At 42.5% G+C, this 27,952-nt stretch overlaps 1 protein-coding gene across 4 annotated transcripts in view; it reads left to right on the forward strand.

Annotated features, from left to right (window-relative positions):
• The window catches only part of E2F3 (E2F transcription factor 3), a 44,355-nt gene that overhangs the window by 10,953 nt on the left and 5,450 nt on the right, over window positions 1-27,952 (forward strand). For all 4 annotated transcript variants that reach the window (XM_072853372.1, XM_072853373.1, XM_072853374.1 and 1 more), the window contains exons 2-5: window positions 21,243-21,354; window positions 23,640-23,859; window positions 24,438-24,596; window positions 27,291-27,405. In XM_072853372.1, coding sequence (XP_072709473.1) covers window positions 21,243-21,354; window positions 23,640-23,859; window positions 24,438-24,596; window positions 27,291-27,405 — 606 coding nt within the window. The remainder of the gene's footprint in view (window positions 1-21,242; window positions 21,355-23,639; window positions 23,860-24,437; window positions 24,597-27,290; window positions 27,406-27,952) is intronic.

Genomic DNA, 27,952 nt, shown 5'->3' on the forward strand with positions numbered 1-27,952 from the left:
GGAAAGACCGGAGAACATCCAAAGTCTAGACTGTGCAAAACAGGGTGTCTTGTGCACGGAGAAGGAAATGGCAAAATAAAAATGCGTCCCATGGGTTGCTGCGCTTGGAGCAGTGTGCTTTGGAGTTCTTTATGAGAAAGGTGGTAAAGAAAGTGCAAGATCATCTGGAGACTTCTAACACTGTTTGCCTGTGACCCATTCTCTAAAGATGCTGTTGCTGGCCTTAGGGCGCTTGAGTCCTTCCCTTTTCTTGTCTTGGTAACATCATGCTTTTGCTGAATACGTGGGAAGTGAATGCAACAGTAGTGAACAGGTTGCATGCTGTTGGCTAGATGTTAAGCTTAGGTACAGCCTTTTGTGGACAGAAATAAGCTAATACTTATAAAGCTTCTTTTGTGGGTTTTTTTTGGGGGTGGGGCAGAAACCCACTTTGCTGTTAAGGGGAATGTGTAGGGAATTCCAGAGACTGACATATTTAATAAAAAGAAAAAAAGAGAAAAAGAAAAGCAAGCTTGTAGGCAGGCAAATTCCCCTTATTCAGAGAAAGCCATATGTTCAGGATACTATCCTTAGTGTGATTTATTTGCTTCAGAATTAGGAAAGAGGGTTGCTAGGAAAAGTAAGATGCATTCAGTTCTTTCACCCTCTTAAAGAATTTTATAAGGGCGACTACCATCTCCCTCCTTTCTCCTTCTTTCCCAGTTGTGGAGAATAATCAATTTAGCAATAAGTCAGAGCAAGCAAAAATGTGATTGTTCTCATCTGCAATGCAGAGACTAAGACGGACTCTTTATTTAAGGCCGAAATCAGGTATTTCTGCCTCAGAGTGAATCAGGGGTTATTGAATCATTTGTGTCTAGTAAGAAAGAATCTGAATTTCAGCCTTTTTGTTTCCCTCTTCAGATTTGCCTAGTTTTTGTTTTCTTGACTACCCTATAGCTCTTTCAATGGCCTCAATGCCATTTTGAACACATTTTCCCTACTTCCTCCAAGGGGGGGAAGCAGCACCAGCTGTACCAGGCAGGCATTGTATCTGTTGCCAGTACTTCATCTGAAGTGGAGAAACATGGCTTTCCCAGCCATTTGAAGAGCTCGGTTGCCTCAGCACGTGACGAGCAGCCCCCGAACTCTGCTCAACTGGCAACAGAGAAAGGAGGAATCTCCTTAAGACCTTGCAGGGAGAAAACTCTAGGCATCTGTGAGATGCTATAGTATATCTAGCTAAAAATATCAGATACCTTGGCTTGCCTGTTGACTTGTTTGATGGTGATGCCTTGTTGAAATGGAAAAAGCCAACAGATCTGGAGCAGTTTTAAACTTCTTGAGCTTTGCATAATAGTGCAATGACACAAGAGGGGTGGCATAAAGATCCCAGCAAATGTACTTGCCCACCAGGGCAGCCCTGGCTCTTTCACTGGTTGTGCAAGCGTGGCATGCCTAGAAGATTAGGGACAGGCCGCCTGCCAGCAGCTGTAATGGTCCTGGAAGGGTTGCTTTCCTCCTGGAAAGCTGCTGTCAGATACTTTGTCTAGCTTCAGCCCCAGACCCTTTGGTTAATGTTGCGCAAATCATACAAAAATGTATCGATCTTTCTGCTGCAAGGTAATGCTGGACACCTGCAAGTATTTCACCTCTCCCTGAATGCCAGAGATGATGCTTTTTGTCATCTTTGTTGCTCTGCCTCGTGTCTGAGTGCCCCTCCATGACTGCATGGGCTGTGGGGCATGAGCCCCAGCATGGAGCAGGTGCAGTGATATTCCCAGCTAGAACCTCGAATTAAGAGTGTGGGAAGGTACGTGGTCTGCTCTTCTCTGAGGAAAGATGTGGAGTGTAACTTAGTAGGTGTATTAGTCTGAACTGAGGTAGGCCTGCAGGGCAGGACTGATGCAGCAGCACGCATACATGGGGGAGATCTTTATGCACATGTTGCTACAGGTCTACCTGTTTGTGCATCTGCACCCCACGCATGTAAGACTGGAATTTTTTTGGTAGTAACATTGATCAGGGCCATGACTAGTTGCTTCCTTTTTCTTGTAACTGCATAGAGTGGAGAAACTTCAGCTTTCACTTAGTTTCCTATTGCTTTCAGAGGCAGAGTTGAAACTTTGAATTTCTTAGGTCTACTTTGAGTACCATCACATGGTTGTGGTATCCTGATATGATTTTTCTCTTCAGAAAAATGGTCCAAAAATCAGCATGCTTCGCTGTCCATTTTGCAATGAGCTGATCCTTTTTTTCAAGACAAACTTAGGAGCTTCTCTTTTTGTGAGGAGCTGCATTTACCAGCAGATGCTTGGAGTACCTGTGACTTTGTGGAGATTGTGGCTTCTTCAGCCTTGCTTTGAGAGCCTCTGAGGGGACAAGCTGCTAGACCTGCTACCGGATCAGCCAGCAGCATCTAGCATCTTGGCTACGGCTGAGATTGGACTATTGATCTTGGTGATGTGAGCTTCAAATAGCAAAAGAGCTGATGAAGGCTTTTGATTGCATGGACAGAAAGACAGGACATATACATATACAGCCTTGGGGCTTGTGAGGGCTGAGCAGGAGTCCTTGGGAGTGGTGGAATGAGGCGTGCACTGGGGATCCTGAGGAGCTGGGCTTCTGCTGCTCCAGTTTAACTAGTTGCTTGCATCTCCCCTGGCATGATGAAATCACATCAGTCCCTTCACTAAGCATTTTTATCCAGACTACCAATTTCCACAAAGTGATTTTTAAAATTTTAAGTTTGGTATTAAGATCTTTAAGAAGGCAGGCCAGCAAGGTGATTTGGGTAAGAACCTTTTACAGTTGCAACATGGAATTTTTTCACCTTAACGAGCGAAGGCGGTGGTTTGAGCATATGCCAATATGCCTTTCCAGAGCTGTGATACAGCTGAACCACAGTGGAAATCTGGAACCGTAACGACACTGCTTATAGGAAGTTTGACTCCCTGCATTTAACCACAAATGTGGTCAATCTTAGGAGAGGCAATAACAGAGAAGAAGAAAGGTGGTAGTATTTGATTAGCTTTGTTCTCCCTTTTTTTTGCAGTCTGATGGATGCAGCTCCAGCTGTGAGAGCAGAGTGATAATATTGCTGACTGGTGGTTCCAGGTTTCTTCCCTGTTACACTCTGAAGATACTCTTTTGGGGTAGATACAACAAGACTTGCTTTCAGCATATTAAACTCAATAGTCATGTGCTATTATTAAACAGTTGTGCTGCTTGGTAAACTATTCACTATAACTGAAGACAATAACATAGACAAGAGGATTAAATACCATGTCAAGATCCTTCAGATGGTCACTTGCTTCATGCAGGGACTGAGGCACTAAGTAATCCAGTTGTGACAGGTATCTGCAGTGGGTGAATGAGGGACAAAGGTCTGCCCATTGCTCCTCACCATCGTGCCCCAGACCAGTGTGGGGTTCAGCAGCACAGGAATGGCTGTTTGTCTTGGAAACCAAAATATCCTCCTGCTTCCTATCTGCATGATCTCAGAAATGCAATGTAATCCTCTCATAGTCAGGGTAACCTTAACTGCCTGCTGGGGTAGGAAGGAAAAGATGAATTGGGGGTTGGGTCTGTGCTACTAGGTGTGATTTCCGTGACAGAGGGCATTTCCTGGAACCATCCTTGGAGACGCTTTGGAAATGTGGTTTCACAGTCAGCTTAAGGTGATCCAAGTCAGTGCTGCCATGAACAGGGTCATGCTGCCCTCCCTCCCCGCTCACGCGGTCCCACCGTCTCCCTGCATCGGCATCCGGGCTCATACCGCCCTGTGCTCGGCCAGACCGGGGACCTGCTCCAGCTGAAAGCTAACACTGGGCGAGCGATTACTTTTCAGCCTCGAGCTCCCTGCCCAGCTGGCAGCGTGGCTGGGGCGCAGGCAGCCGGCGGGGGCCGCCCCCTTGGCAGCGGGGCACCGAGATGCACCCTCGGCTGCAAATGCCAGCAGGCACCCTCTGGCCGTGCGCTCTCCCCACACGTGGGGTGCCTCGCTTGGTGCAGCAGCAGACCGAGAGCCTTGCTCCGTGCGTGACCTTAGCATCTCCTAGAAGCGGGTGGAGTTGTGCGTAACGAAAACCTAACAGATGGCTCTGTAAAGAAATAGGCAGCTCTTGTGCTGTTACTTACTGCTTAGGTTACGGAGCGCGTGCAGCCGCTGGTGCCTTGCTGGCAGTGCCCAAGGGCTGAAGGGAACGCGCACGCTCTCTCCATCTCCGGTGTTCAGCTTGTAAAGGCTTGGGGACAGTTTAGGGGTTTTGTGAGCACATGAAGGAGAAAACATGGCTGAAAACATTCTCAATTTGCAAAGGAAATCCACAGTTGCTTAAACTGAGAACCTGCATTTTCTTGGTGCTGTGTTTGTACCATACCTTGTACACTCGGCTTCCAGTCCCTGACCAAGGCTCCCAGGCTACATGTAACTTAATTACAGTCTGACGGCTGGCATTGAAGTAGGTGAAGATATAAATGCAATTTGTGCCTAGAAGTTATGCATGTAGAATGAGCTTGTAATACCGGAGGCCGCCTCCAAAATCATCGCTATCAGGAAATACCTCTTGAGGAAAGACTGGCTGTGCTGCTTTGACAGGTACAGTTGCTCTTAGCAGGGCTTTAACATGACTAATTTTTAACAGATGAAGGCAAAGGAGTCGTGATCTTGCACGAGAGGTCACGGAATCCCTGGAGATAGCAATTGGGATGGCTTTTGCTGCCAGTAGCCGCAGCCACAGCCGAGGGGCTTATCTTGTGTGGGTTATGAACGTGGGAAGTCTCCTAGAGCTTCTGGTCAGATGAGTGGTAATGAATGCTAGTCATATGGAAAGTTCATCAAGGAAGGTTGAGTTTTGTGACTGCACTCATAGCAAAGTCTCCTTTCTGCCCCTCAAGTGGAGAGGTGAAGGCAGCCTGTGTAGTGGCGAGAGTACTCAGGGCCCTGCTTATTCCATGCTGCTACAGAATTCGGCTCTTGTGACCAAAATACACCGCTGAATTTCGGCTTCAGCTTAAAAGGAGGTATATCTTTGTGGCTGTAAGAAAACCTCCACGTACAAACTCAACTAGTGCGGTACTAACTAATGTTACTGTGGAGACAGCCTGTAACTAATAGGGCTGCAAAATGAGTTATCATTTTAATCTGTTGCCTAATTTTGAACATAACTATTTCATTATTGATTACTTCAGCAAAAAACTTCAGATGTGTTTATCTCGTAATCCTTCCACACGTTGCCCGCTGCCAGAAGCCTCAGCTCTCCCCACAGCAGCTGCCAAAATTTCCATCTTTCTCCCAATACTTTCTTTAGCACCATTGTGCGTTGAAACATTTGCAGGATAGTAAAATGTGAAAGCTGTGTAGCATTCCTGTTTATTTTGGAATTCAGTTTTTTACACAAGAAACACTGTAGCTCTGCCATATTTACTTTCTTGTATTTAATTCAATAAAACGTGTTTACCTGAAGCGGACACGAAATTTCCAGTTTGCTGTGGAAAGCACAGGGCTGTGCTGCAGAACTTATTCCAAGTTAGTGCAGAGTGCGTGAGGAGGGCTTCTTGCCAGTGCAAAGCGTAGGAGGGAAGTCAGGAGTAAGAAGAGTCTCGCTGCTATCATCAACAGGCGCTTGTTGAAAGGGTAGAAGTTATGGATGTCAAGGCAAGACGACAGGTTTTTGGGTTTTTTTGAGTTCTATACTTCCAAGACAAATCAATGACTTGCAAAGCAGGTTTCTTCCAAGACTGTCTTTCAAGTGCTTTTGCTTCACCTTGGATAAGAACCTGCAACCTCAGATAGTGAAATGTAGTTGAGTTTTCTTGGGTAATCTTGGCTTTACTGTTTGATATAGTTTGGAATTAGGGTTGGGAAAACAATTAGTGTAGAAAATGAGGATTTTTTTTTTTTTTAAGAATCTACCACACTCTAGGCTTTTTAGCAATCTAGGAAGCCTACAGGCTGGTGGGAGCTTCCCATGGCTGCCCTGAGTTGCCTTACCCTTCCTCCTGCTGCAAAGAGAATAAGGCTGTCCTTCTTCCTATCCACATAATGTTGAGAAAGGCCAGCATACCCAGGCTATTTTTGATCCTATTCCTTTCCTTAATTATATGTAGCTTTTATAAATCTGTCTGGATGGAAAGATCCTGTGTACTTTGAAAGGGCTCATTTGATCTAAATTTACGGATGTCTCATGTCCAGTTGTGAAACTTGCTATTTTAGTTTGCCCTACCTACAGCTTTTACTAAAACAAGAGGAAAAGGATGAAAAGAAGAGGAGAGACTGAAAAGTGTGTGTGTGAGAGGAGGGAATGATGACTCATAAGTGGGACTGCATTTGAAAATGAAAAGGATCAAGGTGTACTGAGATCATGAGAGAAAGTTATGGTTTTTGTGAAGAAGGTACGATTAAATCATATGGTCATTTATCTTATGAACAGATTAAGGTACATTTGTGGAAGAACCCATGAGCCTGAATTGAGTAGATAATTTTGAAGAGAGAAGAAATCTATTTAAAGAAAGGAATTTTTAGTGCAGCCTTTAATAGGTGATATTTTAGTGCTAGATTCCACTGGAAGACTTCTCCAGGCTTCTGGAAAATCCCATTTAGCTGTCCATTGCCTACTGGATAGTTCTAATAACTGCACGGTTATACAGCAAGGCAGGTAGCAGAAAGGGAAGGAGGGGGAAGGTAGTAGTGCAAGAAGCTAAATGAGCTTTCTCTGAACTTTAGGCTGTAATGAATAGAAATTAAAGCTCATGAATAGACATCTGAGTTTCTGCTTTCATCCTAGGTGTTGTCTCTCTTACCTCTCTGCTGATGTTCTGCTCTCCCGGTCTCGTTCTGGCATCCATAAAACTTCCCTAAAACTTGGGATGTCCAACAGTCTTGAAATAATGCTTTCTGTAGGGTTTAAGTACAGTGCAATTATAAGGATGGAGTTCTGCTGTATACAGCACTGCAAAAAGTGGTTGTGATGTTTCCTAAAATGTTTACCAGCAGTACCCAACAGCCAGCTCTTCCCACCTTCACCCTTCTTTTTCTGCCTTTCTTCCCCACCAACCAAAAGCTAAAAGATAACAAAGATGTAGCTGGAAGACATGTCAATGAGGCTGATAGAAAAGATGTTTAATTTTGTAACGCATTTTGATTAAAAAAAAAAAAGTAACTGTCAGTATGGCATTTGATTAAAAATTGGCTAAGTGACAGGAAAAGGGTCCTTTTGATTCCAGTGTGTTTGCACTAATCCCGATACCATGGAGTGCTTTCATCATTGTCCCAGAAGTAAACAAAAAAACTGTTACTGATAGTAATTGCTAGCAGAATAGTAAATGATAATGGAGCTCTCACAACTTGCTCTGTAGGCACATTCAAACACACTGTGTCTTTAATACAGCCAAAGGCAAAGTTGTATGCCAGAGAACAGGGAGTGCAAGCTATGCCTTATGAAAGAGGGCCTGTATCCTGGAAAGCAGCACTTCTGAGAAGTCTGTAGTGGACAAGCAACTGCACACCAGCTTCCAGCACAATGCTGAGGAGCGATGCAAGCCTCGGTGACATCCTGGCATGTACAAAAAAAAGGAACAGGAGAGGGGATACTTTTGCCTCAGTGAACAGTTTTGGTGCAGCTGATAGTTAAAATAACAGACACAGTTCAGTGCTAGTGCTTGTAAAGGGAAAATGCTGAAAATGGAAGATGATCTTAAAAAGGGCAGCAAAAATTATTCGAGGTCTGAAGGAAATGTCCTACAGTGCAACTTAAGCAATATTTTACTTATGAAATTAGTATTAAGGGATGACTTGACTGATATACAAGATACAGAATTGGGAGGGGTGGTTGATATAGCTGATGGTTGTGCTGCCATCCAGAGGGACCTTGATGGGCTGGAGAAATGGGCTGACAGGAACCTCATGAAGTTCAGCAACGGGAAGTGCAAAGTCCTGCACCTGGGGTGGAATAACTCCAGGCATCAGGACAGGCTGGGGCCAACCTGCTGGAAAGCAGCTCTGCAGAAAAAGCCCTGGGGGCCCTGGTGGACATCAAGTTGACCATGAGCCAGCAACACACTCTTACAGCAAAGACCCCCAATGGCCTCCCTGGCTGCATTAGGCATTGCATTACCAGCAGGTTGAAGGAGATGATCCTTCCCCTCTGCTCAGTCCTGATGAGACACATCTGGTGTGTTGGGTCCAGTTCTGGGCTCCCCAGTATGAGAGAGACCTGGTCATACTGGATCAGGTCCAGCGAAGGGCCATGAAGGTGATTAAGGCCTCGGAGATTCTAATACACAAGGAGAGGCTGAGAGAGCTGGGACTGTTCAGCCTGGAGGAGAGAAGGTGTATAAACACCTGGTGGGAGGAAGCGAAGAAGGTGGAGCCAGACTCTTCTCAGTGGTGGACAGTGACAGGATAAAGGCAATGGGCACAAATTGAAATGCAAGAAATCCCATTTAAACATAAGACTTTACAGCGAGGATGATCAAATAGGTCTCTTAGGTTGTGGAGTCTCCATCATTGGAGATGTTAAAAATCCAACTGCATACAGCCCTGAGCATCCTGCTCTAGTTGCCCCTGCTTTGAGCAGTGGGGGGTGGACTAGATGATCTCGAGAGGTCCTTTCCCACCTCAGCCACTCTATGAAATGATTCTGGTGTTAAAGGACTTCTTAAATTGTTGAACTTGAGCACATCAAGAACTTACTACTGAAAGCTGAAACAATGCAAACTCAAAGTGGAAATTAGAATTTTTTTTTTTCTTTTAAGTGAGGGAAAAATTATCATGAGTTGATACCTTCAAGTTTTGACAGAATGAATGTTTTGCTCTGTAACTTCTCTGCAGAGTTATGCTCTGTAATTTCAGCTCTGAACAGCCTTGAGGTCAGCAAGTCCATCTGCTTGCTTTTTGGTGGGTGGGAGCAACCGTGTTTATGGTCCTTCCTGACAAGTGCTTGCTCCTTTAACTTCCTCATAACAGAGGTTATAAAATTGCATGGCAATGTCTTCCTATCCTTGGCTACAAGATAGTTTAATGGTACTAATTGCATAAGAAGTAGGGGAAATGCAGTTGTCTGTGATAGGTAGGAGGTCATATTTGAAATCTGGATTATTTTCTTTGGTCAAAGGATGGGTTAGAGAGAAAATGTGAATTTATTTCATTTTAAAATTTGAGACTTAAAGGTAGTATTCATTTTTCTGGAGAAGTCATCTCAAGGTATTTAGTTTAGGGAATACATAGTAAAGAAGACACAGTGGAATGGACAGATTGTGTCTGGTGTGGGTCAGTTTTGACGCAGAGTCAAGTCCTTGCTTGACTCTATGACCTGAGATGTTCTGCTTCACCAGAGCCAAAAGGGATGCTTTTTCAAAATACACTTCATAATGTGAGAAAGAACAGCAACTTTCTCTTCTTTTCTCCTAGAAATTTATTCTCTGTGATGACACATCTGTTTTGGATGTTGTCTTGTAAATTAGGCTATCACATCAGCTTTTTAGATTGCCCCATCCATGGCATGACAGAATTTACCTAGATGTGAAAACCAAAATTATTTAGTTTACCAAGGCTTGTTTGGTTTTTTTCATGCACTGTTGTTTATCTTCTTGTCTTGTTTTCTTTCTGTCTCCGTCACTGGGAATAAGTAAATCTTGCCATTTGAACCAAATAAATTATTTTCATTTTGCCAGTGTTCCCAAGTTGTTCTGCTCCTTGGTGTGGCTGATGGAGTGGTAAAATACTGCCGATGTAGGATGCACGTCACAGCAAAAGCTCGGTGGATTAGTTGTTCTTTGTGACATTACCCAGAATTTAAAACATTAAGAACTGGGCTATCTTTGTGCCGTTTCAGCCATGTAAGCTGTCTGCTGCCAAACCAACTGGTGAAATAAGAGTATATGCAACAGCTGCCTACCTTGATGCGGGGAGGGAGGAAATCATCAGTCCTTAGAGTTTAGCAGCCCAGGCTAAGTGAAAATCAAGTTCAGTTTGTAGTCAAAGAAATGTGCTGTGAAGAAACCTTCTGATGGCAGTACTGGCTCCTGATCTAGGATGAAGGGGGCGGTCAGCCACACGTGGGGTCTCTAGGTCCCTGCTATCTGTGATTCTCTACCTCTGTCTCTTCTTACATGCTTTTATCTGTTTCTGTGACTTCTGCTGGTTTGGAGCCTCCTTTCTGACTGCTTCTAGGAATAGTTGCTTTTGGATATGTAAATGGTGTTTCCTGTTCCTTGGGCACTTGTTATTTATTTTTGTTACTCAGAGGTTCGGTATGTGGAGGAGGTTATTGTGTTAACTTTTTCAAGGTTACTTAAGGATTATTTTTTTAATGTGATACTAGTAATTACATTTTCAAAACTGTACCTAATTAACTTCTTGCGAATAATAAATTGATCTCTCCATGCAAAGTCAGCATTATAGTTGCTTGTAGGTGCAAATATAACTTCTCAGGGTTAATCTGTTGACAATGTTGGGACTTCCTTAAAGTAAACTAAAAAAACCCCCACAGTTTACATAACTTACAGAACTATCCTGTATCACAGAATCCTTAGGACCCTATGTTATTTCTCATTGTCTGGCTCTATAAGTGCAAATCATTGCATCTCATCTGGGTCTGGTTGTCTCCTGAAAGTTTTTTGTCAACTTTCACTATGTCCTTTGGAATCTATATAATATTTTTATCACCCTAAATGGATTCAAAGTACATTTATTACTTTGGGGGAATCAAACTGTATGTTTTTATACTTGTATGGAACTAGGTTAAGGAAGTCCTTCAAAATAAAAGGTTTTATTATTTTAGATCTGACTTCTCATAACTAATTACATTAATTGAACAAGTAGTTAGATGTAAGAACCATCACGCCTCAGGCAGTGAATTAAAAATACGGAGTCAAGATTGGTGTTGGCTTTTTTTAAGAAAGGATTCTCCTCCTTTGGGAGCATGAATACCCAACACTAACATTCATGTACGCCTGAGTATTTAAAAATTACTGCCTTCTAGTTTGTAGCTCTGTGCTATAGTTTCTGAAGTGTTTGCATATGGATCCTCTTTGTCATTAATTTTTGAAAGAACGTACAAGTTAGTTGGTTCCTTGTGAATTGCCTGTCAGTAAGTAAAGCGATGCAGTGCCAAGGGACTGCACAGGTATAACTTGGTATGGGTATTGTGCATGGAGTGCAGGAAGGTTTGGGGTGCCAGGGTGGGAAATCTCGAACCACAGACCTGTGCAGACAAGAAAACTTGCACTCCAGAAACTTCATTAGTGTAGTTCCGCAGACGCCGTCCTTTCTTGTAGGTGTCCTGTATCCAAGGAAAACAAAGCTCGAGATGCTGTGGCTTAGGCTAGCAATTTAGTGAGCAAACTTTGTGATGCAGGCTCAATCTTGCATCATTACAGTGCGCCTACACTGAGGTAGCACTGGCATGGCTTTGCGAGTGCTCCTCCTTCTCCCTTTTCACTTTGTACGTATCAGATCTCATTAATTCCATCTTCCCAGAGAGTTTTATGACTATATTCTACATGTTCTGTAAGTAAGAAGTAATTATCCTCCCAATTCCTATGTTGATATATATGCTCAGTATACTACTACTTCAGTTTTTAACCTGTGTATCTGATCCAAGGAAGGTCATCCTATCCTATTCTCCAGCTCCCTTAATGTCCTTCCTCCCCTCTCTCAGGGCTCGTTTGTTTAGTAGACAATTTGGCAGACAACTGACAGTGTTTGAAAGTTTTTCTTTTTTAAGTAGCTGTGCTAATTTCTACACATAGAGTGGAAGCCACTCAGTGGAACTAATCCAATCACAATCTTATTTTGAAGTTAATGACTTTTAAAAGAGTACTTTTAAAAATAGTCCTTAAATACAAAAGACAAAATAATCTCTAGGATGTATTTTGAGACTGACTGCTTTGTGATGGTTTTTCTTTGGGACTAAGCTTAAAGTGATATGGAAGATTGATTTCCCTTGGTCCAGTTCAGTTTTAGCCTCACCAGTCAGGAGGCTGAAAGTCTCCTGAAGGGCTGAAACGTTGCAAGCAGCTCTGCCACTGCGTGACGAGGTGTTATCCTGTCGCACACTGTGTGAATCAGACCTATCACTTTCTTACTTGGCTTACTTTGATCTCGATGGGTAACATTAAAAGTGGACCTGTGTCGGCTTAATTGCTACATGTATATGCAACACAAAGAAATTACGCCGGTAAGTCTCTTATGCAGCCGGTCTGTCATCACGTCCTGCCCCCCCGCCCTCTTGCCATCAGTTTGAAAGTTCAGCGTCAGGCCTGTTTTATGACAGTCTTGTTTTCTTCAAAGGATGTCTGTGGTGAGAAATTACTGACGTGAACTGCAACTGAAAACCCGCGAGCTTTGCGTGAACTGCAACTGAAAACCCACGAGCTTTGCGCCTTGATAAAGCGGTATCTTTGGGAACACGGATAGGCGAACGGCCGGTAGCTTTGACAGCGGTTTGTAGGACCAGGCTGGTGTTAAAGCCTGCTGGTGGCAGGGCTAGCCTTGCCACCATGGCCCTGGCCACACTCACTGCGCAGGGAAACTGTCCTGCTGCACTCGGCCACCCCAAAAGCCTGCAGTCAGAATTCCCCCCCAGATGCTGGTTGGTCTGTTTGTGCTTCTGCATGTGAGTCTTGGCTGTTTGTCAGTCTGTTGTCTGGAAGTTTTGTCTCCAGAGCTTCCACCTTAACCAGGCAGGTGCAGCTCAGCCTCCAGCAGTCCTTTGGATGAGGGAGCAGCTGTTACATGGAGCTGTTTTCAGGACTGCTCAGAGACATGGGCTCCTCACCTTGGGCGGTTGAGATGAAAACTGGGTGCAGTTTCCTGAAAATAACTTTTTGTATTTCAACATGAAGTGGTAACTGGAGCCTTCGAGCTTGGTACAGTGCAAAGCCATTGCTTGGTGGAAAAAATTGCAGTAGAAAGATCTCAGATGATTCATTTCCTATGCAGCATAGGTGTAATTCTGTTGGTTTGAGGCCTGAAACGTGGCTTATGCTTTGGTTTATTTCTTGCACAACCGTTGTAATGTCCTTCCTCTTCTAGTGCAAAGAAAATATGAAGTACTGCACCAGTGTAGGAGAGCAAGATAAGATGCACGTTTTGGCAGTGCCTACTATACTGAGCGCAAGCCTGACAGGGCATAGGCTGATTCCACGGCATCCGAGTAGACCGATGAGCAGAAAAGGGGTTGTCCGCTTACCTCAGTGCCTGAGTTACCTTGGCAGTGGTGACTCTGAGATGCTCCGACCTTCTGGCAGGCCAGCTCTCCACAAGATACCAGGATGAAAACCAAAGGAAATTAGTACCTTGAGATTATAATCCTCCTTCAGAAAAAATGACCTGCCGTAGGTCTAGGAAGAAACCACCATTTTTCATTGCTCCGTTTCGCTGCTTTCTTGGTTTGGTTCAGGTCATTGTGTTTCACGTAAAAGCGGTTGAAAATGTTCTTCTGTTCAGACGGGACTGAGATGAGAGAAGTGTGAACTGCGGCACGGGGGTGAGGCGCAGGGCATCCACGCACAGTGCTGCTAACGCGGGAGCCAGCTATCTGCGCTCTAACTGTTGAGCGTATCTGAAGGCTAATGTATTCCTTTCAGTGGGTGTTAAAAATGGCATTGTGTGATGTTCTGCTGTAACGACGGGGAGGCCTCATGACACTTGCATTACTTCTTTCTGCATATTCAACCTGAGAAGGGAAAGCCATCGCTAGGTTCCTCTGGCTTGGGTCCTACTTTCAAACAAGAATCTGCTGGTGAAACTTGGCTACCCACATTTTAACTTTTTTGAGCTAAATATAAGTCTTACGGTTTGAAATTTAAGCGCTTACAGTTCAGGGCTTCCTTGAAACTCCCGATACTTCTGAGAGAATTATGAAAATGGAAGATTGACGGAAATAAGATGGTTTAATCGGGCCTTGAAAGAAACTTCACCAGAGTAACGCTATCAGCCTTCAGCTCTCAGGGTCAAATGCCTAATGAGGAGGGGCTGCAGATGATCAGAACATAATTTAACTTGATAATTGTGAGAGGCCTCTTATTGAATGATAAACCTGATTAAGACATACAAAGGGGATTTTCTTCTAATCATAGAATCCGTTTGGGTTGGAAGGGACCTTTAAAGGTCATCTAGTCCACCCCCCCTGCAATGAGCAGGGACATCTTCAACTAGATCAGGTTGCCCAGAGCCCCGTCCAACCTGACCTTGAATGTTTCCAGGGATGGGGCATCTACCACCCCTCTGGGCAACCTGTGCCAGGGCCTCAGCACCCTCAGTGTAAAAAATTTATTTCTTAAATCCAGTCTAAATCTGCCCTCCCTTAGTTTAAAACCATTACTCCTTGTCCTGTCACAACAGGCCTTGCTAAAAAGTCTGTCCCCGTCTTTCCTATAGGCCCCTTTTAAGTACTGGAAGGCTGCTATAAGGTCTCCCCAGAGCCTTCTCTTCTCCAGGCTGAACAACCCCAACTCTCTCAGCCTGTCCTCACAGGAGAGGTGCTCCAGCCCTCGGATCATTTTCGTGGCCCTCCTCTGGACCTGCTCCAACAGGCCCATGTCCTTCTTGTGCTGAGGGCTCCAGAGCTGGACGCAGGACTCCAGGTGGGGTCTCACCAGAGCAGAGTAGAGTTTAATATTCATCTATGTTAAAACAAGCAATTCAACTGTAGCTGAATGAATAATTTCAATATAGAAGCTAGAGAAGAATTTCCCTCAGTGAAAACTATAATAAGCTGATACCTGATAAGCTGAAAAATAAGCTGATAGTTTAGGAAACACAAATTGGTATAGTGGAAAGGATTTTTTTGTCCCCTTTTTACTACAGTTGCCATTTTCTGAGAAGAAAATTTGGGGCTTTTGTGTTGGAGTAGGTTGATCAGGATGATTTCTGTAAGCTGTGTTTTCATTTGCTTTAAAATGCTTCTTTAAATGTTACTTTAAATACCAGCTGCTTGTCACTCAACTAATAATCCTGACTAATAAGTAGCGATGTTTCAGACTCCTGTTCTTTTTGTTGGTTTTACAATTTATTCAATTTTCAAGGCACTATTTTTTGTGTATCTTTTTATATGCTCATCTAATGAATGAGCTATGTGTAAGACTTAATTTTGAGGACATGCTTTCATGAAAGTGCCACTCCTGGTCTTGTTCCTCTGTGTAGGGTGGTAGGGGAATGCATACTTTTGACAGAGAAGTAATATTTCTGGGAAGAGTTAAGAGAACTTTTAGAAACCTCCCTTTTAAGAACATACTTAGCTCATTGTCTTTTACATGCCAGTAGTTTAATTCCCAGCTATTTCTTTATCTTCCTACTCTTTCCTTAAACCCCCTCTTTATGGTTTTATACTGTCAGAATTAACTAGTTAAAACCAAACTACCGTATGGTACAAATTATTGGTATTTGTGTGTAGACCACTGGGGTAAATATTTCTTCATGGAAAACTGCAATCTCTCTCCCTTCCAGGAGTTTGGACTGCAAATCTATCTCCTCATTGCTCAACAGAAATGGGTACGAAACGAGGAGCTGTCACTAGGAGCCCGAAGGCAGCAACTCCGATAGCCCTCTTGCATCTTTTTGCTGACCTCAAGTGTTTCCTCACTTGTGAGCTGACCTGCAGAGCTCAGCCCCTTCCCTGCCGAGAGCTGCTCTGCTTTCCTCTCTGCACCTCTCCCCATTTTTCGGTCTCTCCTGGTGTTAGCTGTAGTGTTTGCCGTGCCCTCAGCTGGGTACAGCCCTCTGGCAGGCACTCGGGGCTCTCCACATACCAGAGTTTGTTCATTTGAGCACGTTCAAAAGGCACAGCCTGTATTGCCTCGTTCAGTGGAGAAATTTCCCTAGCTTATGAATGTTTCTGTGCATTCACCCCAAGGTGTCTTTTTTCTTTGCTGCTTCTCTTGTATTCCTCCCTCATCAAGCTCCAGCTTAATTTACCCTTTCATGTAAGGTGTTTGCTTTCTTCTCTGCAGCTCCTGACCTCCAGAACAGCTTTCTAGAGTTCATGCCTCAGAACCTTGGCTTTTAAATTGTATTTTTAAGTGACTACTTAATTTTGGAAACATGGAGGAAAGCCTATGGAAAGTATGTGGGGATTGTTAAAGTGTCTGTGCTATGGCTTCCTCGCTGCGGTCAAAATTTATCTGTACTCTCTGGATAGACTTGCATCCTCTCCCCAGTAATAACAGCATTGTGGTGACATACAGAAAAGCTGCCATTTTATCTGCCCCTAGTAACTGCAGTATCTTCTAGGGGCTACGCCAGACTCAGTCACCTGCCCTTGCTTAACTTGCCCAACTTAGTCTTCTCTCTGAGACACCGATGGAGACACAGCTGAGTGCTAAGACACATTTCTCTGGCTTGCTGCTTGGTTCACTGTCAGCTATCACTTAGTACACACAATTTATTCCTTGCTCTGCTTGGTCATTTCCAATCTTCCTATTTTCCCTGCTCAGTCAACCCTAAATGGCAGTTGCTTTCCAACTCCTCATTCTGTTTTTTTGGAATAAGTTATTTTATCTTCTGTCCCTATCTCAGCAGACTTTGTCCCAGTTTACTTTTGCTCTTGTTCTGAGTTCAACTTTTGTCCCTTTGTATTTAAATCAGACTGCTGCTGCTCTAGTATACCCTGAATGCCTGGTAGGGGAGCAGGGGAGTTAGATGTGTCTCGTCCTGGATGGGACCTCCCAGGAGATGGCATGTGCATAGCCTGGGCAGGCCCAAGAGCTGTGGCGCTTGCAGTTTGAAATGGAATTTGGCTGTTAATGTTTATATTGAAAATGTACCAGCTGTGCTTTTCCAAGTGTTCTTAAATTTGGGATTTTGCGGGAATAAAAAGGCACGTGCTCGACTCAGATCATCCTTCTGTCAAATTTTACGTGCCTGCTAAAGCATAATGGGTGCAGCACTATTTCAGACAAAGGGTTTTCAGAAGGCAGCGCAGGTAATGTAATTTTTCTTAGGTCTGTCTCTTGCAACCAGTGCAACTGTCTTGTGTCCAGTAATAAAGCTGAAGGAGACATCTAGCAGGAAAAATTTCAAATACGCATAGTTTGGCAAAGTTATGCTCCATGGTTTTATCATTGGAAAGAATTAGAGGATGTTTTACTGCTTCTTCCCTCAAACTTAGAAATATGAACTTAATAGAAAATGAGGCTTTGCTTTGACATGGTGCAGTCTTCAAAAACTGATGCTGGCTGTCCCCCACCACGGCACTTCCCTCTCTGCTGTGTTAACAAAACCCCGTGCTGGCTGTTACCTAACACTGAGCACTCTGCTATCTGTTACGCTCTTACAAGGTAACACTATGAATTTTTTTTTCCTTTTTAATTGGTGCCAGTTTCTTTCCCCAAGAACTGAAGTTGATTGCTGCGTGACACGAAAGCGAAGCCACTCGAATGCCAAGCTGATGCCCCAAGGGTGATGGAGTGTGTCCCACTGCTCCTGCTCGGCAGCCCTCAGTGCAGACAAGTCACCCGGCAAGGGCTAACCCGGCAGAAAACTCCTCGCTTCTGTTTTGGAGGAGGGTTAGGTTTCTGCTGGTTGTGACCCCTTAAGCTAGCTGATGAGGACCCATCGGTCAGGTGCTGCCCACACCAGGGGAGCAGGGGTAGCTCAGGGATGGAGGGAGGATGCAGAAGAGGCGGTGGCAGCAACCTGTTAGACCCAGGTAGCTGTGAGGTCAAAACAGCCCATAAAGAGGGATGGGCTATAATTTCCTGATTGCACCTTTTCCACCCCTTTTTTCAATTAATGATAAACCACATTTGCTCTTTTTCTAGTCTTCTGTAAGCATACGTGCCTCCAGCCTCTTCTTAAAAGTTAATCCCTGAGACTGAGTATTGTGAAGTGAATTTCATCAGGTCCTGCCTACTTGAAAATACTTAGCTTATCTATAGACACTTATACTTAGCTATAGACACAAGTGTTCTTATGAAGACATTCTGGTGGGTTTGCCTCTAATGTTAACTGTGGTTATCTTTTTTTTTTTTTAAAAAAAAAGGATTGAAGCTAAAAGAGCATAACGGCATAGAAGTTGAGGTGCCACCTGTTTTTAGTGGTCTGCACTGAACAGTGGATCCATAGTTGTATCTATATCAGCAGTTGCTTGTAGTATTGAAAGAGAAAATGGAGTCAAAAGAGTTGATGCCAAACATTTAGGTCTTGACCAAGGGGTTAGGTAGGTGTATGGTTCAGATCAATAGGATGCTATCCTGTTACTTTTATGTCTCTTGCTGGATATATCAATTTGTGGCTTTACCTGTCTCATTGCCCCATGTGCTTTATGATCCTTTCACGATCCCCCTGAGGAATCTGACTTCAGTTTCTTGCACTCAAGTTTCATGTCACTGAGAAGTTCTTAGTCCCTATACTTCCTGTCTTTCCTTATCATTGGGATGCTTTGTGCTGGTGTCCTTTGGCTTGCTGCTTCTTAGCAGGTCCCACATGCTGTGTCAGAAGATTCTGCATGCTATGACTGATCAAACAATGCAAATAAAGAAAATACAAAACTTGTACAAATACTGCAAACAATGAATATAGTGCTGTAGCAGAAATAAGTTATGCAAATCAAGATTTTTTTTTTTTAAAAGGGTTACTGATTCTGCCGATTGCTGAATGCAGATCTTGATATTTCTCAATGGAAGTCTATATCAGAAAGCACAATGAATGATTTTGGAGATGGCAGAGAGAAACTGTCAGTCACCCAGGATCTCTAGTGCAAAGAAAAAGGCACTAGAAAATCTTCGGTCTGTAAGTCGGGGAAGAAGAAATTGAGAGAATATACCACTTCAATCCTGCATGTTGTTATGAAGTTTGTAAAACAGGAAGGGGAAGAAAGCACTTGCTGAGTGACGTATAACATCTGGCCAGAAATTAAACATTCCCCAGGGTTTGCTAAAATTGCCTCTCGGCAACTTCACCAAGCTCTTTTAAACTCTTCTAAAATATTTTGCTCTGTATCTCTCTCTCAAGTTCTCTGTATGCTTCGTGCCCTACAAAATAACTATCTCGTAGTGCTATCTCTGCTGTTTGGTATTTTTCCAGAAGCCAGTCAATGGTCCTGCACTGCCCGTAGGTACGGTACACTGGGGAGACCGATAAGAGCATGTTGTTTGTAACGCCCCCGACACACACGGATGGGCTTGTGCTGCTGCGTGCAGCCAAAGGATGCTGTTTATGTTCTCTCACTACCAAACCTGATTATTTGAAGCTCACAGGAGAAAGTTGTAAGTGTTTAACCACAAAAGCAGGGGCAAAATACCATTGTTTGTGTCTTGCAAACAAGTAGAGACAAAAAGTTTTGATGTGTAGTCCAAACCAAAGTTTCTCTTCTCGTGGAGAGAGCCACTGCAAATCTCTGGATTTTAAGTCTTTAGCGTTTCCCCTCCTTCTCACACCTGGTTTTGAGATTCTCTTTTATCTTTAATTGTATCCCTTTGGCCTAGTCTTCCCACGCCCTGAATTGTTCGCTTTTCACCCCTCCTTCCTTTTCTCTTATAGTTCTCAGGGTGGAAAAACACTTACTTAAAAAAAGTGTGAAATGTATTTCTTCCTCTGGAATAGCTGTAATCTTAATTTAATCCAATTATGGTGGCTAAACATATTAGCTGGATGCTTTTGTTAACAGTTGACCTTTTTAAAATCTGTGTCCTTGGATTACAGAGCGGATGTCTCGGGGAGAGGAGCAGAGGTGTTTCACGCCAGCAGAAGCTGCCACCAATGGGCCGCTGGCAGCCCGGTGCCTGCGTTGGTTGGAAGGATGCAGTTAGTTCAGTTGTGCTCCGTCACCAATGAATTAGTGCCTTGCCCCTTCGCACAAAATATAGAGAAGAGTGGCTTGAGCACTCTGCACACGCTGTTACACCATGGGCTCATATGAGTTTCATGTGCTTTAACTCGCCTTTTAATAAGTTTGAGGTTTGCAAACGGATTCCAGAACAAAGATGTTAGTTAGCTATCCATAAATAAATGCATATAAATTAATTTTATTTAGAGCCTTCTGTTGGTCACAGACCCAAAGTAAAACGCATAAGCTAAATCCACAGTACAGAAATATCTGTCTACAACTGCATAGCAGAATGTATTATTTTATCTTGGTTCACTGAGGAGCAGAATATGATCCAACCCTTTGGGGCAAGTCTAAAGAGCAAGTAAAGAAAATATTCTGAGTTATTCTACCTAATTGAATAAACAACATTCTTCAGAAATGGTTATTTGGCTAAACTTCATTAGTCGTAAAACTTCTTTTTCTTCTTTTTCCTGTGTCTTCCCAGGTAATGCTCTTTCTATTGTCAGGATAAGAAGTATCCCTAGATTTAATTTCAGTAACCTGAGTAGCATGGCAGGGTATAGAATTGTTTCCAAAGATAGTAGATTGTGTTTCTGTTTAGGAGCAAAATTCATATTGGTGGTGGTTTTCACTGCAGTTTGTCTGTGTGTTGCATAGTTTAACAGTTTCATTCATTGTTTTTATTATTCAATATGTACACAGCTTTCCTTTTGAGCTGAATGCAGTATTTAGCTGATTTTCAGGCATCACCTTTCTGATACTACTTTTGCTGCACCTTGCTTTTGTGTAGGCAGCTTTAATGCAAACGTGCTAGTTCATGTGAAACAAAGGTAGCGGTTGTGCTGTCAATGAGGACAAAAATTGTTGACAAACAGAGGAGAACAGTTGCCCAATGCTGCTCTTGATGTCATGTCTCGTATTTAATTGATGGAAAGCTTATAGTAGTGGAAGTTACTGGTCCTCTCAAAGCCATCCTTTCAAACGGGGAAGGAAAAATGTAACTTGCACTAATACTACCTGTGCACAAACTTATATGGATATAAAGAGTTTTTCAAAAGAAATGTAGCTTTGTGGGTGCATACCTGTGTGCTTGAGCGTTTGTCTTTGGTTTTCTTAACAGAAATGTTCTCAACGCAAGTGAAGGTAGAAATCTTTCATATGTATTCAAAAAGGTCCAGACTGGACTGAAGCAGGTCATACAACTGTCACTCAGCTTTTCAAATTAAAAAACTTGCTGAATTTTCCAAACAAAACCATCAACCTAGCCTTTGAGAGTGAAGCATTGAAGTCTGCCTTTGGATTCCCATAAATATTCAGATTCCCTTGTGATGAATATGGGATATGAACCTGTACTGATACAGAACCTTGCTGTGAAAAGTTCACTATTGTCTGCCTTTCCTGTAACCCCAATATTGTGTTTGATAAAGTGAAATACACTTCTTAAAAATCCATCAATTAAAAAAAAATTACTGTTTTTTTTTTTAACAGGCAAAACGAAGGCTGGAGCTAGGAGAAAGTGGCCACCAGTATCTTGCTGAAGGACTAAAGACTCCAAAGGGGAAAGGAAGAGCTGCGACAAGAAGTCCAGATAGTCCAAAAAGTAAGGGAGCTTGTAACACGCTGTATGGCACAGAGTTTTTGATTTTACTAGCTTGAGATCAGAGTGAACCAGTACAACAGGCTGCGTTATCTAGCTAAAAAAGTGTGTTTATTACTGTCCTCACCTGGATGTGTGTGCAACATACTCAACCCCACAGCCAGGCGGCGCACAACGTGTTTGCAGCGTGCATCGATCGGTTGGTGCAGAGCTGCCGAGGGGCCGCAGAGGCTCCTGGCTGCTAGGTCTGTCCCTCTGCCTGCCAGGCAGCCTGCAGCCTCCTCGTCCAGGACCTCCTCTTCAGCCAAGGACATGAAGTTGGGGATGCTTAGGAGAGGTAGATGCTGAGGAATCAAGATATTATGATGAGATCAAACGCACAGTTATTAGGCAAGGCTAATTGAGCCAGCCTCCTCCTTCCTCGCTAAAGTTATAGCAGCTGATTGGCAGGGCTTCTTCCCCCAGGCAGGTATTTGCAAAAAGCGGTAGCTGTGCCCCAGCAGCATTGCATGCTAAATGCTTTTTGTGGGCTCTGAGATGCCTTCTCTCCCTGCAATATGACTAGAATATTACTGCCACTGCTTAGTTGCTGCAAGTATTAATTTTTGCACATCTGTATTGCCCCGGGCAGTAGGTTTCTTGCAACAGGAGCTGGGGGTCTAGCCTTGCCATCTTGTTTGGGGGATTTCAGCAGGAGAATTAGGCCTGCAGAGTGAGGGGAATGGGGAAAAAGGAGGACTGGGGCAGCAGTGGTAGTGATGGGAGAGCAAGAGATGTGAAGGGGTACTTGTCCCTCCTCACCAGTTTAAGTCTTGTTTCTGTTCAGGCAGATGGGAAAGGTGAAATGAGCTGAAGATACGACTTAAAGCGGACAAGTTAAACAACCACAGTTGTTTTAATTAAATGAAACTTCATTAAGCTGAATGAAGTCCATTTTAGATTGAAGTGTGTTCTCACAGAAGTTCAGTACCATTTGGAGCATAGGATGCTGCTGCAGTGTTGATGAGGCTGTACAGAGAACTTCCTTGCTGTATGACCAGGAGCATTTTAGGTGGGGGTCAAGTAGCCTCTTGCCCTTCTCAATCTGATTGTCTTATTCTTTTCCAAACCCGAAATTAAAACAAATAAACAAAAACCACCCTGCTCTAAATTCCCAAGGTCACCTCATTGATATGAATTTTCCTCCATTTCCCAGTGCCGACAAGCCCTGAATCTACCAAAGAATGAGATACAGCAGGTTCTCTTTGCAAACAGGCAATGAATTGGTTTTCATTGAAAAGCCATCATGTCCTTCAAAATATTTCAGGGTAGTCTAAAGGTTTGCTTTCAGGTAGGATTTCAGTTTTGACTGACTTCTGCAATTAAGTGTGGGACCTGAACCTTGAAAACATGAAAATGACCACCAGATCAGCCTAAGATCCATGCTGCATAATACTTGAAGCAAATGAAAGGTTTGAGATGTACCAGCCCAGCAGACTTCTAATAATGGCTGGCTCATTTCCCTTGACACACAAGCCTTGAACACTTAGAATTACAAATTATTCTGATCTACGTATTTAAACTCTTAAAAGCTTATCTATTAAGTATATAGATGGTGCATTTGTGTGTGAAAACAGCGAGTTGTCTAGTAAGATCCAAGCCGTTTGCTGACTTCTAATTTGAAGGAAGTGGATAGTGTTGCCCAGTTTGAGCATTGTCTGGTTATGGAGAAATGATGATTATAAATTGTATCTTGCATCAATCTCCTCTAATTCACTTGAGTTTTCTGTAAGCCGTGGAGTCTGGCGCTGATGGAATCTGTCATTGTGTTCACCCACTGAAGTACACCTAAGTCCTGCTTAATTGCATGTGAAACACTTATCTTACAAGAGGGGAAAATCAAACCCTGATGAAAGCTGGCTATCAGCCTGATGAAAGAGAGTCGTAGGGGAATTTTTGGTATTGCTTCCAGGATAAGCAGATACTAAAAACACTATTAAGAATTCACATAGTGAAAGCCTAAGTAGAATATTGCTATATGTATCTGTCAGACTAATGGAAATATTTGCATTTTAAAAATGTATGTATTTGCTCATGTACCTGTGACTTTTGGAAAAGTACATCTTGAAGTACAAATAAATACCCCGTGGTAAGTTGTGTCTTAATGCAGAGGTTTGAGAGATTTCTTTAGTAAAAATGAAAGAAATATCTGTAATATGTATCCTTTAATTTCTGGATGCTGCTTTTGGAACCAAAATGAGAAAACAGATTTATCTGGGTTTGTTTTTTTTTTTCCCTTTCTTTCCAAGCTCCAAAATCTCCTTCAGAAAAGACTCGGTATGATACATCACTTGGCCTTCTTACAAAGAAGTTCATTCAGTTGCTGAGCCAATCTCCTGATGGGGTCTTAGATTTGAACAGAGCAGCAGAGGTCCTCAAGGTGCAAAAAAGGAGGATTTACGATATCACCAATGTACTGGAAGGCATCCATCTCATTAAGAAAAAATCCAAAAACAACATTCAGTGGATGTGAGTATTCATTATCCTTTTCCATTCCTGCTGGCTGATTTCACTGTCACAGAGCAGCAGTGTTTTTCTTCTCCCACCTTCCATTCTAGCACTTTGCTCCAAGCAATCATCCAAAACGCCTTCTATCAGGATAAAGCTTTCTTTTTCTGTTAAGACAGGTTTTCAGTGTAAAAATAGTATTTGTCAGGGAAATTAGAAACCAGCATTTTGTTGAAATACTGGATTAACTCATTTGCTTTTGCAAGCAGAGTAAGTTTTTAGGTACACATCTTTACCTACTGCCTTCTGCAGTCTTTTTCAGGGTGTGGTTAGAGGAGAGGCGAGTTAGAAACAAGATTTTGGAAGAGCTTAGAAATATTAGACTTCTCTGTCTTGGTGGTAGTTCCAAAATGTGTTGTCGTGATAAAAAGATGCTTTTTCTGGAAGGCGTAGTTTATGTTGACTCCCTATGGGCAGGTTTAGGGAGAAGGAGATAAGGACTTGATCTGCACTGTAAAAGCCCGCCTCTTCCCTTTCCCATAGCACAGGGTCAAGTTTTACAAATGCTGAAAGGGCGTCTTCCTCCTCTGTATCTGTAGGGGCTGCAGTCTGTCAGAGGATGGTGGCATGCTGGCACAGCGTCAAGGCCTCACGAAGGAGGTGACCGAACTGACTCAGGAAGAGAAGAAACTGGATGAGCTAATCCAAAGCTGCACCCTGGACCTCAAGCTGCTAACAGAGGACTCAGAGAATCAGAGATATCCTTTTTCTCAAAACCTCAAAGGTGGTCAGTCTCCTTGCTGTGCTCTGTAATACTAAGAGAATTCCTCTAAGGAATGTGATACAAAGCATCAGAAATTTCCAGAAGTTGGATAATGGGTTTTAATGTAGTTCTATATAAAAGTTACTTAAGCCACTTGCACCTGTAATGCTTCTGGAATGTCAAAAAAAAAAAAAAGAGAAAAAAAGTGGTGTATGAAGGAGCCCATTAACATCCATGTTCACATAGAGTAGAACCAAGAATTTAGCTGATTAATGAGTGACAATATCCAAAACCCTGTGCTTTTTCGACTCTTTTGAGCCCAGAGCAAATCCCATTTTTATGTGTGCAGAAGTTACAAAGGCACGCAGACAATGTCTTTGCTAAGGTAACAAAGACTTGTGTGTGTGTGTGTACTCATTACTTAATTTTTTTTTTTTTTTAACATTAAACTGATGTGTATATAAATTACAGACACAGAGAGGAAAATAAAGTTGGGAGTCAGTTTAGTCTGAAACTTGCAACCAATTTTTAGATTCTTCTGGTTAGAGAATCTATATTAGAATATCATAGATAAAGGTTTTATGAGCTCTCAAAATGTCTATTTTAGACTTAATTATTTAATGTAATAGCAATGATCAATTGCATAAGGTTCATATGACTTCTGGTATTTTGGCTGCTAATACCCCTTGTAAGTAACCAATTCTCATTTTCACTAGATTTCCCACCTATTAGTGACAGCATTTTATTAAATGCTGATGTGAAAACTTTTATTACTTTAAATAGTCAGTAGTTCTTAAAGAGCATCTAATAAGGTGGACTTACTCTCTGCTTTGAAGGATAGGAAATAACTACGGGAGTGTCAGTAAAAAGTAACATGAACTATGTAAATATTGTCTTTTAATTGTGCTTGCATCTCAAAACGCTTAGAAAAGCAAGACCACCGAGTGGCATAGGGAGTAGGGTCAGCACTGCCTTGATCTGCAAAGAGATTTAAGCAAAGCAAAACTCAGCATTATAATTCTCTATTTTTCTAGTGCTGTTTGCTGTGGTAGAGATCCCTGCCCTGTGGTTGCTGGCTCCCTTGGGGATGGGCGAGGAGGAATCAGCATTAGCAGCGTCTTGGCCTCATGCTTTTGGATTTAGGAGAATGTATTCCCCAAATCCTTCTGTGATTCTAAGTTTACTGATAATACTAGTAATTATTGAGGAAGGAATGTGGAAGTGTGAAACCTGGGGATGAATCTGAGTGCACCCCGGTATGGTCTTTCGCTCACCTCACTGAAGTCTGACATGAGGTGACCTGCTGAACGATCATGGAGCTGAGAAGCCTCTTCCTTTGCTTAATCTCTGACGGCGAAGTTTCTGCTTTTGAAAACGTTTTTCTTTTCCCTCATGTTTAGGTAGTGCCAAAACATTACTTGTGCCCTGGCTGTATGCTTCCTCATTTACCTTATAAGTAAAATCAGACAGTAACTGATTGCTACCTTGAATGTTTTGGGATATGGCCAGCATTAGCGTGGGGAGCTTTTAGCTACAGCAACGAAGATTGCTGTTTTATTTGAAAACCATGCAATCCTTTCCTTTGTTCATACAGTGACAGCCACTGTTGCTGTAATTTGTACTCTGCCTTTGTAAACCTTACTAGACCTTACTAAAGGAGCGGTAGAAGCCTTGATAAAAGCCGTTTGCCTGAAAGCTGACCTGTCGTTTTGGCCCCTGACCTGTTTGGTCCAAGTCAGATGTGAGATGTATTGGTGTTTTGAGCTTGGGCAGTTTGTCTTGCTGTACGGTAACAGTAGACACCAAAATTGTTCACATTTACACCCCCCAAAAGTATAATAATAAATTAGGCTCTTTATTTCTATGGCATAAATATTATGCTAGATACCTCATGGATGACAAAACTAAGGAGCTGGAAGCGCTTGCATGTGATCATGGCTGTTTCACAGTTGGCGACCAAAAGCTCTGTGACACCTCGGTTACACAGGTCAGTAAGTGAGGCACCACTGTGCAGGAACCCACCAAAACGCTCACGTTAATTTGCACAAATTCATGTTGAACAGCAAAATATTCATGTTCATTCCGTGCTTATGCAGAAATCAACTTTCTGCACTGTCAAGTTGTTTAAAGTAGTTGTTTAAGCAGTTTTTAGAAATAATTTCATATAATATAAATTATTAAATAAATATATGAATATATAAATGTTTGCCGAAAATGCAAATGCAAATTGAAATTATTATTTTATTGATGACTTCAAAAATATATTGTGTATGCACATCTATAACATGCATCTGTAAATTCCTTTACATTTTTTCTGTGATTTCCAGTTCTATGCATTTTCATAGGAAGTGTGTAAAAAACTTTGCTTCGCGCAGTCCGCAAGTAATTGCGGGTTGTTGAGCTTTAGCTTAAGTAGCTTCACGCGTGTAAAGGAGAAGAGAGAGAAGGACTCAGCACAGAGAATCCCTTTTGTCACTCAGTAGTGGCCCCAGCTGTTAAATCAAAGGGAAATTCTTGCACAAGGGTGATTGAGTTTCACTGCAATCACCACCAGTGTAGCCAACAGAAAACTTTGGGCTAACAGCAACGTAGCCATGAGAAAATGGAAAAATAATTGAAAGAATTCTGCCTCTTCTAATAGTCTGAATATATTATAACCTGGGTTGGAAAATTCCTTAACAGTGATTACATTAGCTTATGTGACCTATCAAGATATTCGAAAAATTAGTGGCCTTAAAGACCAAACTGTTATCGTTGTGAAAGCTCCTCCAGAAACAAGACTTGAAGTGCCTGACCCAGTGGAGGTAAGGAGAACCTGGCTTTTCCTGCCAGGTCATATATAATTTTTCTATAGATGGAGCGAGTGTGTTGTGAGTCTTACTGTGGTAACTGATGCCCAAGTAGGATTATATTGGCATGCAGTCCTATATTCATCTGTCTTACAATCTTTGGAGGTGTGTTTTTAAAAAAGGAAGGGGAATCTTTAAAAATAATTTTACACAAAGCAGTCATCATTTGTTCCTTTTCTCTCAATTCCAGCTTTCCTTCAGAGTAATCCACACTATTTACAGATTCTCTTTTGCCATACTTTTTGTAAAGAAGAGCTCTTCCTTGACAGTTGAAATTTCCTGTTTGTAACCGTGTAAAATCTTTCTCTTGAGAGGTTCAGCTCTTTTTTTTTTAAGCTTCATGTAGTTTTAGCTATAAAGTTCATGGATAACTCAATGCCTTAAGCATCTTGATGACTCTTATTACTGATATCCTAACTTATTGAGACATATGTTTTCATGTAGGATTTTCTCTTCTGAAGTATTACAGTTATTGTAGAAACTTGTGTTTTACTCCTAGAAT

The sequence above is a fragment of the Ciconia boyciana genome, chromosome 2 (assembly GCF_034638445.1).
Source record: "Ciconia boyciana chromosome 2, ASM3463844v1, whole genome shotgun sequence".
Lineage (NCBI taxonomy): Eukaryota > Metazoa > Chordata > Aves > Ciconiiformes > Ciconiidae > Ciconia > Ciconia boyciana.